Genomic DNA, 18,764 nt, shown 5'->3' on the forward strand with positions numbered 1-18,764 from the left:
TAACCTGTTTCTTCCTTAATCAGAAGAAGAGGTTACATTAATTGAATAAAATATCCATTATAAATTGGTTGGTTCCATGCAGTAATAAGGACCCTCTGATTCTTCTGTTGCTTCTTTTCAAAAAGATAAATAAGGATTCCCATTTTGCCTTGTATCTCTTCTAGATCCTGAACTTGCAAAGATTAAGCACAGGATTATTCACGTGCCTAAAGTTATGCAAATACTTGAGTCCCCAATTTAAAAAACATTTAAGCACATGCTTATGTTTCCCCATCTGTAAAAATAGGGATTATACTTACCTCCTTTGTAAAGTGCTTTGAGAGCTCCTGATGAAAAATGCTACATAAGAGCTAGTTGTTATGATGTCAATCCCCGGTCAGCAAAGCATTTAATTATGTGCTTAATTTTAAGCACATACTTAAAATTCAGCATGGATATAAGTGGGGGTTGTTTTTTTTTTCAGAAGCAGGCCCCCCATATTGTTGTCTTTCTATGAAAGATACATCTGACAATCTAACCATCCCGAAGAAAGAAGTTTTCAATATAATACATGAGGCTAGATCACGTACACAAAAGGTTGGAGACTTTCCATGAGATAAAGTATCCAGGGGACTCTGGGGTAAAATCAAGGCTCTGAACTACAATGAAATATGATCCCTATGGGATCAGTCTCAGATGCTAGTAACCTCTGGCAATGAAAATGTGGACAGGAATGCAAGTCCCCATCCTAGAATTTGCCTTGCTGATCACAGCCATTTTTCAGGCTCTCTATTGTCAGTAGTAACTGCAGTATTTTTTAATCAGTGGCCTGAAAGGTAATGATTTATTTTGACGCATGCTGGCGGTTGTACCTCCTCACTATGGTGATTTACTACTGTGCCTGCTGACCTGGACAGACCACCATCTTGTGGGCTCTTTTTCAGCTCATTCAATTTCCTTTAAAAACATTAATATTGTTCTACTACAAAGAGACAGTATCTCATTTATTTGCTGGGGGGAACGTTACCAATATTTGAAAACATCCCATCTACTGCTGCTAATGGGTCACCAAAGCTTTCCATGCATAGGGTGACCAGATAGCAAGTGTGAAAAACCGGGACGGGGTGGGGGGGTAATAGGTGCCTATGTAAGAAAAAGCTCCAAAAATCGGGACTGTCCCTATAAAATCGGGACATCTGGTCACCCTATCCATTCATTAAGATGATCTACATTTTTCTTTATAAACAGGCAAAGGTTAACAATACAAACAACAAATGCAATAGGTCAGTGCTCTTATTAACAGACAGAAAAGAGGCAAAAGTAGAACCCAGCAGGAACAGGCAAGGACAATAAGAATTATTTTGTTTCAGTAAAAGCTACATAATACAGTAATTTGTAACAAAAAGCTATGCAGACCCCAATTCTGCAAAACACTTAACCATCTGGGTCACACTTTATCTTAAGATTTCACGTATAGTTTATAAAGGGTTAATAAATGATTAATAGGATGTCACAGATGTGTTACAGACATGAGTAGCCTGTGCTACAGATGGTTCTAAGTGAACCTTGGTAAAGAGAGGTCATTCCATTTTGCAGAGTATTTAGATATTTTGGAATTTGGTTTCATTCTCCTTCAGAAAGAAAACTAAAAAAAAAATTGATATTCTCTGTGTACGGAAACGGTGCCCTGACTCCTGGGCAATCTACCAGATGGACTGCCCCAGAGCCATGGACCCTGGAAAGCCCTGCCCGTTCCTGACTCGCAGGCACTCTGCATTCTCCCTGGAAGCACAAGGAGCCAGAGCCCAGCTGCTGAGGAGTGGAGCAGGCAAGATGGCAGGAACGAAGGCAGGATTGATGGAACCCTGCCTGGTTTCCACTGGAATTTTGTCAAGATCGAACTCTCTCTGCAAACAAATCAGCCAATTCTGATGACAAAATATTGAGTTGGAATTGAACACATCTGTAGAAAGTGTTACAGAGTTGCACAGGTCAATGGGTTGCTTATAACCACGGATTATAACAATCTAGAATAATTTACCAATTATTAAAACCTCTATTAATATTTGTTAACCCTTTATAAACGATTTATGAATGGAACCTTAATATAAAGTGTGACCAATGTGTGAAACTGCCATCCCTATTCAGCAAAGTACTTAAGCACATGCTTAAAGTTAAACACATACTGAAGCACTTTGCTGAATCAAGGCCAGAGAAAACAATGAACAATACATATCCCTCTGATCATCCTGTCTACTTCCCTTTTATGTTGTATCCTGCTCCCTCTTCTTTCCCTTCTACATTGTATCCTGCTCTCCCTCCCTTCATCTGCCTCTGTCCTTTCTACTGTAAACTCTTCAGGGCAGGGAGTGTCTCTTGTTGTACAATGCCTTGTACAATGGGGCCTCAACCTTAACTGGGGCCAGCATGCGCTAACACAATAGAAATAATAAATAATACATTAGAGTCTATGCTCAGGAGGAGACAACAGTGTAAAGAGAGACTGCCACTGTTTAGAAAATATTCAAATAGTGAGTTACCTGACCCCAGGCTCATGAGCCACAGGGAGCTCTTCAGAGTCCAGGGTATGTCAGAGCCCTGCTCAGCCGCAATTTTAGGCAAACTGAGTCAAATGTTGCTCAACAGTCATGAAGCAGCCTGGAGAACATTAGTGGGAGACTGTGTGGGAGCAGCTGAGAGCTACCTCACACATGCTGGGAGGGCAAAAGCAAGGTGCAGGCATCCACCCCTCTTCCAAGCTGCCAGGAACAAGGGGGAAGACCTTCCAGCATCTGGAAGGTGGAAGGAGAAAGATGAAAAGGAGATATTACGCTTAAGGGAGAGGTCCAAAATGATAACAAAGCAAAATACTGTATTGACCTGAGATTGTACCAATATTAACCTACCTAAAGCTAAAGCCTCTCTCAGTTACACCAGAGATGTGGGATAGCTCCACTGAAATCAGTGCAATTACTCTGCATTTACACTGGTGGAATCAAAAGAAGAATTTGTCCCTAAGTATTCCTACTTCACCCATCACTGCAATATCAGTGATGATATGGTCACAACAACGTTACATGGTCATCCCCTCACACAATATGGTGCAAACCTAACAACAGCTCAACATGCAGCGCTTAGCTGACGGCTCCCAGCATCTCCATTTTATGAGTGCGTGACTCTCCAGCTCTTCACGGCTGAGCTCCCTGCTGTATATCACACAGCACTTGCATACTACGGACAGCCATCTACTTATATATCCTTTGCAGCATTTTCCTGGTGATTTTTGCTAACCACAGCCTAGCTTCTCCTGCTTTAATCTGCCAGTAAAGCCACAGAGCTTAGTCTGTGACAACACAGCAATTATCATGGCAACAGAAGGAGATGTCACAAAGTCAGCATCATTCGCTGCAGGATCATGCAGGAGGAGGGGCTGTCTGTGCAGAGAAAGCCGGCTGTTATCCAGATACTACTATTGTCTGCACAGTATCAGAAAGAACAAATATCTGTAGGCTGGAGACTGATGCTTTTTGTACAAAGGTCCTTTCTGACAAGTCTGACACAATCTATATACAGGTCTTTTTAGGCATGGAAATGTATTTCCATATACCCACAAATGACAAAATGCCTGGTAGAGATAAGAGATAGGTCTGAACCCACCCCTAATGTTCAAAATCTAAACCCCGCTCCAGTTCTGAATTTTGCAAATGGCTCCCTGTAGTTTTAATGGGATAATCCAAAAAAAAAAAAAAAATCTCTGGATCAGTATACCACCAAGCTTCAGGTTATTGGAAAATCAGATTCAAATGTTATGGTGGGATGTACACAAGAAAGTCAAAAGCCATCTGTCTTCATATCCACCTTTTCTGCTCTGAGCTAGAGGTGATCTTTTAAAAAAATATAGACATCAAAATATGAACAAATATTTTACACCGAAGTTTCTTAGTCTGCTACTGAAATTACTGAGGAATTAAAGTACCATCCCCCAACATGAAATGTTCTAATGGGTTATCATGGCTAATTAATGTATTGTGTCCAATGAAAATAATGCAGCAGTACATCAGAGTGAATTGACACACACTTTCTACAGCATTCGTTCCAATCATATCATAACTGCACATAGTTTCTCTCAATATAAAACCACACCCAAATCCGTACAAAATGGAGAGAGTTAAGGAAAGTGAAAATCTGCCTGAGCTGTTCTATGCCTAAGAGTCAGTGAGACAGTAAAATGTTTGCGTTAGTGTCTGCACAGAAAGTAGCTCTAGTATTATATTTGTACCTTTGTTCCATGTGTGGAACACCCACTGAAGTATTAAGTCTCCAGAGTCAAATAAACCAGACATCCTTTTTTAATTAACTACAATTAGTTTAGCTACATTAGAACAATAACAACATAACAAAACCAAATCAAGCTAGCACAATGAACAGGTCCAGAACCATTTCATTCTTGGCTTTAGTCTTTAGCTCCTGTTCCAGCTGCAACCAGTGCCAATTGATCAAGTCTTTTGAAATGACTCCCAACCACAATATTCCAGGCCTCAAAAGTGGCCACGCCCAGGGCCAAATTAATCTCTCGTGTAATACTGCTGACTTTAGTGGAGTTATACCAGAGATGAACCTGACTCCCAGTCACCACAATTCTTAAAGTTCCACTGCTGACAATGGAGGGTTTAAACCCAAATCTCAGGTAGCATATGGCCCTTAATATGACTATGTATCTTGCCCTGAACTGTAATCAGAAACTGTCTTTTCTGTGTTCCAAATCCACTTGTATTTCCAATTCACTGCCTATGAATGTGTGTGATTTGAGAGAGGTGAGGCTGACTATAATAAAATTGAGAAGTATTAGGCTTCAAACACATGCCTCTTTGCTCCTTTAACATCTCCAGAAGTAGAATACTCTGCCACTAAGCCTTTAAAAATATCTCTGGCTCCTCTGTTTTAGAGGGAAGATACATAGAAATATTTGTGTTTTCCTTGACTAACAGGACATCAACTGTAAAAACTGCTTGGATTAATATTGGCTAGGGGTAGGTTTTCCCATTGAAAGCCCCACACCTCTTTGTGCCTTTGAAAAAATCTCCCCCTGGAAAGTTATTTCCCTAACAGACAATATACAGAAGAGCTTTTTTTTTTTTTCCCCTGAACATGGTCAGTTTTAACACTGGATGTGTTAAGTTATGATTAAGCAGTTTTGGTTTTAGCAAGGTGAAGGAGAGGATTTCAAAATATTAGCAGCAAATGAAGAAAGCCATTCTTCCCAAGCATGTGTGTCCTTCTAGAAATGATCAAAGAAAGCCTGTAAATGGGATTCCACAAAGGACTGTCTGTTTCAAAACTTTAAAATATCTCAATTTTTAAACAGCATTCTTCTCTCTTTGGAATCTTCATGACCACGTTATATTGGAATATTAATCTTCATAGGAAGTAATGTTGTAGCTAGTGTGAACACCGAATTAGCTAAGGACCTAGCTTGTAACTCATTTATATCCTTGAGGCATCATTTCTGCTAGCACCCTAATGGACTCACCTGCCCACACGCTTTTAAGCCTATTCTTTTAACAAATTTATTCTTATATACAGTAATTCACTTAGAAGGGATTTCGTCAAATGTAGCAATGCCATAGCTTGGTGCACAGCCAAGTTCATTCATGTTTATTGGTTTAAACAATCTGATGTTCCTTTTGTTTCTCCTCTGGGGACCTAGCTACTTATTCATCTAGAAAATCTCATTCCTTTATCATGCAGTGTAAAAGGGTTACACTGTAAATACCAAACCTGTGTACATTTCTTCACAATAAATGCCATCTTTTCATTGCTTTAGCAATATCAATAGTGTAGGCACCTCGCATGCCTTATTCTGGCAAAACAATATGCATTGGAGTCAGTGGAAGAATCACCTGAGTATGGACTGGAGGATGCAGCACTAAATGTGTTCCATTGGCTGTCATTATATTTGCCTCCTGGGTTATAAATTTCCATTATGGCAATTAAAATTGAATTTCCAAATCTCAACAGGCTAGTCCCGGAAATGTCTCATCCCAGAGGAAAAAAATAACAGCAATCCAGCACAGCTAGTTCATGTTGTAAACCACAGACTCAAAGATCAAATTTACTAATGCTCTTTTTGGAAGCATGCATCGGGCCAGAAGAACAAATTTGGCCCTAGTGTGGAGTTGCACCAGGTCTGAATTTGACTCACAATATGATGGGTGTTCAATGGCCATTCTGGCAAAGAAGTTAGTAGCTCATGGCCACAGAAAGAAAACCATTCCATTAGATACCCTGGTTTGTCCCATCGAGAGCTTTGGAGAGCCAGTGAATTTGAATGGGATTCAATGTAGCGACTAGACCATTGGGCAATGTGTTTGCAGCAACTTATAATGCTTAATTGGGGGCCACTCCATGTTGAACTAATCGGAGCATCTTCAAAGCTCCTACATTCAAACCCAAGTACAGTGCATCACAGTAATCAAAGCTAGAGCTCATGAATGCATGGGAATTCAAAGCCAGGTGCTGGTCAATCCGGATGAGGCTAAATCTCTTGAATAGCCACAGATGGAAGGCGGCATTTCTGGGCACTGTCGTTACCTGGGTATCCAATAGCAGAAAGGGCTCCAGAAGGACCCCCTTGTTTCTAACAATCACAGGTAATATGCCTTTGTTGGATGGTGATGTTTAGTGTTAACCAATCCTTCTAAACATTTTCCCCCTTCGCTCCAGCATCATCTCCAGCTTCCCTGGAGTTTAACGTCAGTCAGTTCATCTTCATTCAAGCACTGATCTCACTTAGACTCCTGCACTATACATGCTATCTCCAGTGGAAAAGTTAGTGTAGAAAAGGCTCAGGTGCTTTTACCACCATGTCATCTAACCTTGCACCAGCACTAGAACAATGGTGAGAAGCTATGAAATTGTTAGCATAGATACGGCCTTAAATCTCTGGGAGATGGTGCTGACACTGGAAGTGAATTAAATGTATTGTTGGGTGTTTGCATATTGCTGGCATCTCAGGCGATGGCATCTTACAATCTCCCCTAGCATCTTAGGCATGGTGTCTTACAGTCTCCCCTAGCAGTTTTACAGATACTAAATACAAACAGGAAGACGATACCCAGGAGGGAAAGGAATTATTTAAGTTAAGCGCCAATGTGGACACAAGAACAAATGGATATAAACTGGCCTTCAACAAGCTTAGGCTTGAAATTAGATGAAGGTTTCTAACCATCAGAGGAGTCAAGTTCTGAAACAGCGTTCCAAGGGGAGCAGTGGGGGCAAAAAACCTAACTGGCTTGAAGACATATTTTGATAAGTTTATGGAGGGGATGGTATGATGGGACTGCCTACAATGGCATGTAATCTATCTGCAACTGCTAGCAGCAAATATCTCCAATCGCTGGTGATAGGACAATAGATGGGCTCTGAGTTACAGAGAATTCTTTCCCAGGTGTCTGGCTGGTGGGTCTTGCCCACCTGTTCAAGGTGTAACTGATCACCATAACTGGGGTCAGGAAGGAATTTTCCTGCCAGGTCAGATTGGCAGAGATGCTGGGGTTTTCTCACCTTCCTCTGCAGCATGGGTCACTTGGCAGGTTTAAACTAGTGTAAATGGTGGATTCTCTGTAACTTGAAGTCTTTAAATCATGATTTGAGGACTTCAGTAACTCAGCCAGAGGTTCTATTACAAGAGTGGGCGGCTGAGGTTCTGTGGCCTGCAACGTGCAGGAGGTCAGACTAAATGATCATGATGGTCCCTTCTGACCTTAAAGGCTATGTGTCTAAGATAGAGCCTTATGGAAGTCTGCAATTTACCCATCTTGATCATCAGTGACCAGTTTAAGAGGATTGTGTCACCAAAAAGAAAAACAGCGACCATGCTATTGTGATCTCTCTCCTGGATTATTGTAACCTGTTTCTCTCAAGCCTGCTTGCCTCTCAGCTCTGCTCACTTCAGTCAATTCAACGTTACATCTAAAATTATCTTCTTTGTCCACTGTTATGAACATCTTCCTCATCTTCCTCTATTGGCTTCCTATCTCATTTTGCATCAAGTTCAAACTTCCCCTGATATATCTCACCTCTTGTCTCCTATTATACCCCATACTACACCCCCATACATTACATTCTACCAGCTCCACCTGCATCTCAGGACCCTTTATCTCCTTCTCCCACTGATGACTCCAGGCCACTGTTTGGGCCACTCCTTTCTTCTGGAAGAGATCCTCATTTCTAATAGATTAAGAAACCTCTCCCTTCTTACTGGTCCTGCCTCAACCCTCACTTCTCGTGGCTAGCCGTCCACCACTCGCTGCACACCCTTCTTTGTTCTCCTGTTAACTGAGCTCAAATAACAACATGAAATAATTTAAAATGTAGATAAATCTTTGAACTAAATGACTCGTGTACCAGGCACTTTACAGGCAAAAGAGATGTAACACACCAGCATTTTGTATATTTAAACTGACAGCTCATCTGGACTGGGACCTGGTCTTCCTACATGCCTGGAAAATGCCAAGCACTATAGAAACACACAAAATTAACTAAGGGGGGGATCTGATAGAGGTCTATAAAATCGTGACTGGTGTGGAGAAAGTAAGTAAGGAAGTGTTATTTCTCCTTCTCATAACACAAGAACTAGGGGTCACCAAATGAAATTAATAGGCAGCAGGTTTAAAACAGACAAAAGGAAGTATTTCTTCACACAACACACAGTCAACCTGTGGAACTCTTTGCCAGAAGATGTTGTGAAGGCCCAGACTATAAGAGGGTTCAACAAAGAACTAGATAAATTCATGGAGGATAGGTCCATCAATGGGTATTCGCCAGGATGGACAGGGATGGTGTCCTTAGCCTCTGTTTGCCAGAAGCTGGGAATGGGCGACAGGGGATGGATCACTTGATGATTACCTGTTGTGTTCATTCCCTCTGGGGCACCTGGCATTGGTCACTGCTGGAAGACAGGATACTGGCTAGATGGACCTTTGGTCTGACCCAGTATGGCTGTTCTTATGTTCTAAATTTAATAATGAACAGCAAACAATGATAGATGTTTCAGTGCTTCATCGCATCATGGTAGAGACCCTGATTCCCCAACACTATTTGGAGCTTCATCCTGCACAGAAGAGGTGTAGACTGTGATGTGTACAAGCACCAGGTCAAAAGTGATGGGCAGAAGCATGTATTCAAGAGAACGCAATCTTTTTTAATGAGAGTGCAGCTGCACAGTCAACACATGATTCCTGCCTAGAACACAAGAAAAGTCTAAGAAGGGAACATGTAGCTAACTGTCCTATTCGCATGATGAGGATCATGATTAAGCAGATTTCTACTTGGACTCCTGGCCCATTCCCTGCCCCTTCTTTACTCTGCACTCAAGAACAACAGGGTGAGAGCCCACTAAGGGCTTAGGATTTACTTCCACTCAGTGCGTAAGCTTATTTGCACCAACTCTCATCCTCTGCTTACACCTGCACAGAAACACAACCATGCTGCACTCCCTGCTGTACCCCATGGAAAAGGCCTAGTGTCATTATTTATTATTTTATAGACCCAGAAGTCTACTAGGTGTTTCAAAGAAGATAGAAAGACAGAGGCCCAGATCCACAAAAGATATTTAGGCTCCTAAATTCCATCAACTTCAATGGAAGTTAGGAGCCTAAGTACAATTTTGGATGGGGGTTGAGTCCCTGCCCAAAAGTGCTTGCAATCCAATGGCTGGATTCTGCCACCCTTACACTGGGTAGCACCATACCTCACCAGTAATTTCACTGATATGACACAACAAATGGGGGAGATGAATAGTAGGAAAGGGACAGAGAGAAAGGGTGAAGGTGACACGATGCTCACATGGTCCCTGCATTTCGGCATGTGCACAACATTGTGGTTTAATTCAGAGTTCATTTTTAAAAATATGTATAAAATAGGGCTTGATTAACTGAAAAAAAATTATCATGATTAATCGCAATTTTAATCGCACTGTTAAACAATAGAATATCAATTGAAATGTATTAAATATTTTTGGATGTTTTCTACATTTTCAAATATATTGACTTCAATTGCAACACAGAATACAAAGTGTACACTGCTCACTTTATATTATTTTTTATTACAAATATTTGCACTGTAAAAATAATAAAAAAGTATTTTTCAATTCACCTCATATAAGTACTATAGTGCAATCTCTTTATCGTGAAAGTGCAACTTACAAATGTAGATTTTTTTTTTGGTTACATAACTACGCTCAAAAACAAAACACTGTAAAACTTTAAAGCCTACAAGTCCACTCAGTCCTATTTCTTGTTCAGCCGTTCACTAAGACAAAACACATTTGTTTACATGTACGGGAGATAATGCTGCCTGCTTCTTATTTACAAGGTCCCCTGAAAGTGAGAACAGTTGTTCACGTGGCACTTTTGTAGCCAGCACTGCAAGGTATTTATGTGCCAGATATGCTAAACATTCGTATGCCCCTTCATGCTTTGGCCATCACTCCAGAGGACATGCTTCCATGCTGATGACGTTCGTTAAAAAAATAATGCGTTAAATTTTAGATTGAACTCCTTGGGGGAGAACTGTATGCCTCCTGCTCTGTTTTACCCACATTCTGCCATATATTTCATGTTATAACAGTCTCGGATGATGACCCAACACATGTTGTTCGTTTTAAGAACACTTTCACTGCAGATTTGACAAAATGCAAAGAAGGTACCAATGTGAAATTTCTAAAGATAGCTACAGCACTCAACCCAAGGTTTAAGAATCTGAAGTGCCTTCCAAAATCTGAGAGAGGCGATGTGTGGAGCATTCTTTCAGATATCTTAAACAGCAACACTTTGATGTGGAAACTACAGAACCCGAATCACCAAAGTAGAAAATCAACCTTCTGCTGGTGGCATCTGACTCAGATGATGAAAATGAATATGCATTGGTCCGCACTGTTTTGGATCGTTATCAAACAAAACCTATCGTCAGCATGGACACATCCTCTGGAATGGTCATATGAATCTTTAGCGCATCTGGCACATAAATATTTTGCGACACCAGCTACAACAGTGCCATGCGATGCCTGTTCTCACTATCAGGTGACATTGTGAACAAGAAGCGGGCAGCATTATCTCCTGCAAATGTAAACAAACTTGTTTGTGTGAGCATTTGGCTGAACAAGAAGTAAGACTACATTCATGATAAAGAGATTCCCCTACACTATTTGTAATGGGAGAATTGAAAAAAATACTATTTATTTTGTTTTTACAGTGGAAATATTTATAATCAAAAATAAATATAAAGTGACCACTGTACACTTTGTATTGTGTTGTAATTAAAATCAATATATTTGAAACTGTAGAAAACATCCAAAAATATTTAAATAAATGGTATTCAATTATTATTAAACAGCATGATTAATCATGCAATTAATCACGATTAATTTTTTTAATCGCTTGACAGCCCTAGTATAAAAATAAGGAAGGAACAAAAAGAGATTTTAAGATTTTCACACATTTATTGTGGGCATCACAGAAGAGGTGAATTTTCAGGAGAGATTAAAATGAGAAGAGGGCATTGGCTTGGCAGATTAAACTAGACTTGTTCCATACAAAAGGGGAAGCATGAAAGAAAGACATGGAGAGGTTCATGGGAGAAATGGATGAAGAGGGCATCAAAGCTGGTATTGCAAGCAGTGAGCGGGAGACAGGGAGCAACACAGTAAGAGGCAAAGTCAGACAAGTAGGGAATAGCAAAATTATTTCCCTTGTCAGCTCCTGGTGAGCATTCTATAGGTAACTACAATTGTGCTAGGTTTCAGAGTGGTAGTTGTGCTGATTTCCTATCATGATTTTGAGTCTCTGCCATGACTGGTCAGACTGAGAACGTTGCTTGGTTCTTCAACAAGGATACATATACAGGGGTGCTGGAACTAGAAGTGATGGGGTGCAGCAGCACCCTCTGGCTTGAAGTGGTTTCCACCATATACAGTGTTTTCAGTTTGGTTCAATGGCTCTCAGCTATCCCACTATACAAATTGTTCCAACACGACTGCACGTGTATAATACACACTTAGAGCCTGATGTTTCAGTTCGGACCATGAAAAACTCCCTCTGAAGTCAGTGGAAGTTTTGTCTGAGTAATGATTGTAGATATGGCCTTTGGTGATGGACTTCAATCACGTACTGGGAACAACAACAAAACATTTCCCAAAACCATTTTGGAATCTTTGACAATTGACTAAACATAGCCAACTCAACCCCCCGCCACCTGTTGGTACAATATAGGATGCTGAGGCCTGCCTCTGCTGTGCTTGCACATCCAGAATTCCTTCTGACTTCTGTGGGAGTTTGGGACACATGATTAGTACATCGGACAGCAGTATTGAAAATCCACTGCAAAATCTTCAGTAAGCAAGATTAAGGATCAAACTGTACTTCCCCAATAGCAAAACTCCAATTGATTCAATGAGAACAGAGCTGGTGGGTCCAAAAGATCAGGAAAAAAAAGTTGGAGATCCTATCAAGGGTGTTTTTGGTTGATTTTTTTGTTTGATATTTTGCAATGAGTTCATTCATTATGTTTAATAAGAGCCCTGGAGGCTTGAAGCTGCAAAGTGTTTCTTTACCAATTTTTCCCTTTCACTCATTCACTAATGTAGAGTTTGTCTTATGGGCTGTGTTACTGTTATAAAGACAGACACAGAAACCTCCTGTTAGGCTGTAGACTCTTCTGGGACAGGAAATGTACACACTACACAATATACAGAGCCAAGACTATTTGTCTAATTTGCTTTTTTTTTCCCCGAGGGGAAGAGTAAGGGACAGAAACTTAAAAAATTAAAAGATAGCCAAAGTTGGCAGACCCAGAACTTGAACTATGTTCTTTTTGTCTTTAATCTGGTCACAAAAACAGCACTGGTACTAATGGATATACATGTGGAAAGAATTGGGCACATTCCATATCTGGGACTCTCTTTCCTTGTTCTTGATTATTTTGTCCTAAGACAACAGGAAATAGTGAAAGCTGAAGAAGTTATAACACACTGTGGATTTAGAGGCAAACATCTCATTCAGTTCTTCTAGTTTCCTTCTTTACTCAAAATTGGATAGTGCACTATTGTTGCTGGGCATACATTTACATATCATTTGTATTAAAGTAGCATCTTAAAGCCCCAACCAAGATTGGCTCCCCTTTGTGCTAGGCAATAGACACACACACTTAGCAGAGACGGTCCCTGCCTGGAACAGTTTACAGTCTAGACAGAAAAAGGATGGAGGGAAAACAGAGGCAAAGTGAACTGCCCAAAGTTCCACAGAAGGTTTGTGACAGATGGAAACAGAACATAGGTCTCTGGACTTCCAATCCAATGCCCTAGTCACTAGACCACACTGCCTCTCAATAATTTGACACACCAGTAAGCAGCTGGGCACTGAAGAAGTCACACATCCCTTTATGGCATTTAAAAAACAACTTTTGAAATATTTAAATCCTTGTAAGCTCTGAAGTGCTTGCAAGTGTGGCAACACCGGCTGAAATAATATCTAGCAACGTTCCTGCAGTGAGAGCTGCTTAACAAGTTTTCACACCTACTTGTCAACCCATCCTTTATCAATTAAGATCTTGCATTAGGAGCTGGCCAGTTTCCAGGATACCTGAGCTCTGCTCACTCCCCAATAAAAGCCCAAAGAAATGGAATCTAGTTAGAGCACACCTCGACTTCTGCCTTTTATCTCTTCCCATGTGATGCTGCAGCATGGAACCAACTTACACCATTGGCTCCTATATAGCTGTAATAAATAAATTTCTGCAAAAACAGGGGGGGGGGCTTTTGTGTCTGTAAGTGATGTTTCTGAGTCAGACTCTGTGTCCTTTGGTGGAGGGCGTTGGTCTTGTGAAAGAATCAAAATGGTCGAATACACCAAGGAGGTTACCCTCCTCCCTACAGTTTATGTGAAGCTTTGTTTATTCTTTATGCTCAGCCATCACTGTATCTCTGAGGGAAACAATATGCAAGATCAAAGCACCCAGATCCCTTTTGCAGGAAAACCATCCTGCAAATGGATGCAAACGGCCAGCTGAACGTCCCCGAGAATTGCGATTAACTCTTTGACTCCTGATCTCTTGGTAATATTGTTCTCAGGGATCTATTAATAGCACTGAGAGGTGTTGGCTCTCTCTCTCTCTCTCATCATGGCGCTCTTTAGGTTTCCACATTTTTTAATTCACTATTGGCTTGTTGCCCTTCCGATCCCCCTCCCCCACATCAGTTTTTTTGCTCTGGATGCAATATGTAATTTCTCTCTCTACGTGCGCTGGGGATGTGCTGGGGCTTTCCGAGGCATTGTGCTTGCTGTCCGGGTCCCCTCCCTCTTTTGTTCTGCTTCACATCAGTTGCTGACTCTCCCCAAGTCTATCACCTTAGCAAGAACCGCTGTCGTTTCAGCGCCAAGCACACACCCCCCCCCCCCACACACACACACCCTGCGCAGATCCAGGGGAGGAAAAGGGGCAATAAAGCCGCTGATCTCCCCAAGACAGACCTGCCATCACCCCCGCCCCCCCAGAAACCCACTGCGATTATTTCCAACCGAGCGATCACACACACACAGCGCAGGGTCCGGGCTGGAGGGGAATAAGAGGGGAGGGGAATTCCCTCTTTCCCCTGCCCGCCGCTCGGTGGGGGGTGGGTACTCCCGCCAGCAGAGCCGCTCTCGATCCGGATTCCGATCCGTGTGAACCCTGCTTCGTTGCCATGCTGTAATATGCCCTCGCCCTGAAATCAACCAGCCGCCATAACAGACCATCTATTCCCACCCCCCGGGATCCCTGATTGCTCAGCGCCCTGGCGGAGCGGCAATGCCCCCTCTCCGCCCTGGGGTTCCCGGGTAACCCCCTCGCCCCACTCCCGGGCGGGCTCCGGACCCTGGGCTCCGCTTACCGTTATGTGGGGGATGCTCTTCTTGCCCTGGTAAGACATGCTGCCTCCTGTGAGCCCTGCGCGCACCACGCACCCCGGGAACAGCACAATGCAGAGATACGGGGGGGGGGAGCTATTCAATGGAGGCAGCGTTTCCTTCCCGGGAAAGGCAAATCTAGCCCCCTTTTTTCTGTGGCAATAACACGGGGCGCGTCTCCCCGAGGGAGTTGGCCAGAGCTCCGTGCAGCGGCTGCAGCAGCGCCCTCCCGGCTGCAGAGCGGAGCAGGATTCGCTCGGCGCAACCCAGGAAGCGTTTCCTTTCCCTTCTGTCTCTTCCCCCCCTCCCCAACCCATCAATCCATCTGTGGCCTCCAATACCGGGGCTGGAAAACGCCGTGCCCCCACCTAGCACCGGGCCGAGCCCGAACGCTTGCTCTCCCCGAGACCGCGTCTCTGGCTGTATTTCTACCAGGGCTGGGACAAAGCACCGCTGCCCCGGCTGTCAGACCGTGTGAATGTCCCCTCCCCGTCTGCACAGATAACGGGCGAGAGACCCAGGAGAAAGCACATTGCAGCGCAGATGGGCTAGAACAGGTGGAATTCACGTGGTTCTCCCTCATTGCAGAGAGCTCAGCAGATTGAAGCCTCTCCTTTCCCGTATTTCACCTACATTGTTCCCCTAATGGCTGCTGAAACTTCCTAAAGGGACCAGAGTAAGGGAATTCAAAGGCTCAGACACTGACCCAAAGTTTAAATCCTTCCAGAAGCGCTTCCGTAAAATGAGTTCTGGATCCATGCCAGCATTAAATTGCACCGAGTCATTTTTAAAGTCAGGACACATCCCTGACACTTAATCACTTTTCCATTGAAATCTGGCTTCAGTGCTTAAAGTTCCAGCCCAGGCTGCTGGAGGTGGAGATGGGGGTGTGTACGGACTGGATATTGCTGCAGGTTCTCCTCCTCTCTTCCCATGCCATCTTCCCCCCCGTCCCCAATTCAGGAAAGCCAACCCATTACTAATCTGGAATCACATAAATACGTAATTCCTGGGCAAGTTGCCTGATGTGTGCAATTTTAAATAGGAGGCAGAACTCAGGAGGGAAGAGTACAAAGCACATGCAATGAGGCACCATCCCAGCGCAGTGAGGATTATTATTTTGACATAAAGTTGAGGTAATTAATAGGAAATAGACAGGGAAGGGAAGACTGCAGCACAGCTGGGAGCCCTTTGCAATCAACCAGACCCCAATTCAGTATTTAGTGATTCCAGTTTTTCAAGTCACATATTTAATGTAACACAAAACTACCTCTAATGACCATTACCACCTTTATGCTCTGTCCTATGACTACAAACCAGGAAAGTGTACCAGATCCTGGCTCAAGACAAACAAAAGAGATTTTCGCTCCTAGGTTGTAAAAGAAAATAAATCTTATTGACAAATATTCTGGCTGTGTGTGTTAAAAGCCAAATGGGGTGAAAAGTGGAAGGGATTTATTTTTGTTTGTTTGGGGTGTCTATGTATGGAGATCAAATGTGTTCAGATGATCCACTTACCAAAGTGAGAAAATAACTGCAAAGGTCTATTTATTTAGAGAGGAAATAACATTATTATAATCTCCCAGGAAAACCAGTCTCCTGTGTGTTGTGATGTAGAGGTGTTTTATTTATGACCTCTGCCACAGGCTTGTATGCTACAGAAGTGGGATTACTCAGACTGCAAGAAGCTACTGGTTAGAGAACTCAGCTGCATTTCTAATTTCCTAATTTATCTTGGTATAGTCTTTGTCCTGCTCCAATGAGTGGGAGGAAAAATTGAAAATCGCTTACCACCACGGAAATAGAGGTCAACCAATTCAGAAATCAGGCCATTATCCAGTGCTTAGCTCAGCAGTACAGATAGACAATTATCGTTGCTTTAAAGGAAATGCCTGAGCTTGTGACACCATTCTGTTTGGCTACAGCTATAAACAATCTGCTAAGGATACAATGAAACCACAGGAGGATCCAGGTGGTTTGAGATCAGCAGTAACCGAGCAAATCTCACAATATAGACAGGACGGGGAGAGAGGTGGAGTTGGTGTATGTAGAGGTGGGTGGGTGTGTTTGACTCATCAGGCCTTTTCCAGCGATAGGAAAAGTGAAACCGACGGCTCCCAGATTAGGATAGGCCCCTCAGCTCAGAGATTTCAGTTTAGGACTGAGCTCCCGGCTTTGTTATGCTGGATGGCACCATCCAAGACAGCCTTGTGGAATCTGTGCCAGTGTGTTTGTAGATTCTGAATACGGTCCCTTTTAAAGAGCCATTAAGGGTTTAGAACATTAAAGTGTGTGTGTTCCAAGCTAGAATGTACAGGAGCCCTTTGTAAGAAATATTTCCCTGGGGAAAACTGCCATGACCTCTGATTTTTTTTTTTATTATTATTTAGATTTTAAAAAAGAAGCCGAAGGAGTGACGTCCCATGCTTCAGAAGATGCGGTATTCCCGAGCCCTCTCGGGCTGCAGTAACAGCATCCTGGTGTATTTATTCTGCACATAGGCGACCTGCAATGCCGAGCCTAACCTGGGATATATGGCAGTTATGCTCAAACGGGTGATCCCTGCAATAGCCCTGGACCTACCGGCAAGCCGCAGTAAAGCTCTGCAGCAGGGCTTGTGCTGCATAGGTTGGGAACCCAACACTCTTTGCTGTTGCAGTTGTGACACTCCTGATGCCTAGGGCTCGTTGGCGCTGTAGCCATGAATGGGTTCTCTCCCCCTGCCAGCGCTCGGTACCGAGACCCTGCCACCCCCTGTCCTCCCCCTCTTACCTTCCCATTGTCCTGGCCCTGCAGCAGCTCTTTCCCCGTCGGGTATTTGATCTCGATGCCCGGGGTCTTGTCGTCCCGGTCCCCGGGGGAGCTGATCACGGAGCCGGAGACCTCGCTGACATCGCTGGCGGTCTCACTGTAATTGTCCCCCCCATCCAGCATCATGTCGTGTCTGCTGCCGCTGCGCGGGGTCCGGGAGCCCTTCTTCCCCACGCTGTAGGCATCGAAGTCGATGGTTTTGTTCTCGTAGGCTCCCTCCACCGAGGCGAACATGCCCCCGTATTTCTGCCGGGGGGTCTGAGCCGTGGTGCCCGGCCTGGCCAGATACACGGGCAGGTCGTCTTCCTTGTTCCAGGTCCTCTTTCTCTCGGCCATTCTCGCTCTCTCCCAGGCTCTCTCCCTCCCCCCAGCTCCTCTGCACCTTCCACTACCGGGATCGGCTGCTGGCGACCATAAACACGAGTGAACGGATGCAGCAGCGCAGTGGCAGAGCTGGAGTTGGCTGGTGGGATCGGGGAGACGCAAGCCCCCCACCCGCGAAGAGAAATCTCACGGGGGGTTTCCGAACAGCCCGGGCGGTAGGCAGCACGTGAACTAAAGTACAAAGAGAACGGGGGAGAGGATGGCAGCGCTCGGCGACTGGAAAGCTCAGGGCGAACAGGAAAAGCACCGCATTAGCCCGCCAGTATAAAGAGCGGTCCAGGGCGAGGGGGAAACCCCTCTGGTGAACACCCCCCCAACCTGTGCAAAACGGGCCCTTCCTGGCTACCCGCTGCAAAGATTGCGGATCCCCTGCCGCTGCCTGGCTCGCAGTGAAGCGCTGGGGATGGAGTTGCGCCCACCGACCCACCCACTCGCACTACCCGCTGTCTCCGGGGGACGATACCGCGGTGCTGCCGCACTTGGAGAGGCGAAGGCTTCCCAGCGAAGGGGGCGGGGGGGTGCGCAATGGGCAAGTCCACAGCAAAGCACCTGCGGGCTCCTTCTTCTTTCAAAGGATCTGGACTTGGTGCCAGATCTCGCCGGGAAGCCTCGATCTTTGTAGCAACTTCGGGTTGGCTGCTGCTCCCTCCC

The 18,764-nt window shown here is 44.0% G+C and overlaps 1 protein-coding gene across 2 annotated transcripts in view; it reads right to left on the reverse strand.

Annotated features, from left to right (window-relative positions):
* Positions 1 to 18,164, reverse strand: part of CRMP1 (collapsin response mediator protein 1) — a 58,108-nt gene extending 39,944 nt beyond the window's left edge. Inside the window, exon 1 of one of the 2 annotated variants that reach the window (XM_026648052.2) lies at positions 17,691 to 18,164. In XM_026648052.2, coding sequence (XP_026503837.1) covers positions 17,691 to 18,065 — 375 coding nt within the window. In that variant the 5' untranslated portion in view covers positions 18,066 to 18,164. Of the gene's footprint in view, positions 1 to 14,902; positions 14,975 to 17,690 lie in introns of those variants that run through there. The other variant, XM_026648054.2, reaches the window with a different exon arrangement.
* Positions 18,165 to 18,764: the final 600 nt, after the last annotated feature.

The sequence above is a fragment of the Terrapene carolina genome, unplaced genomic scaffold (assembly GCF_002925995.2).
Source record: "Terrapene carolina triunguis isolate 2854851 unplaced genomic scaffold, T_m_triunguis-2.0 Scaffold66, whole genome shotgun sequence".
Taxonomy (NCBI): Eukaryota; Metazoa; Chordata; order Testudines; family Emydidae; genus Terrapene; species Terrapene triunguis.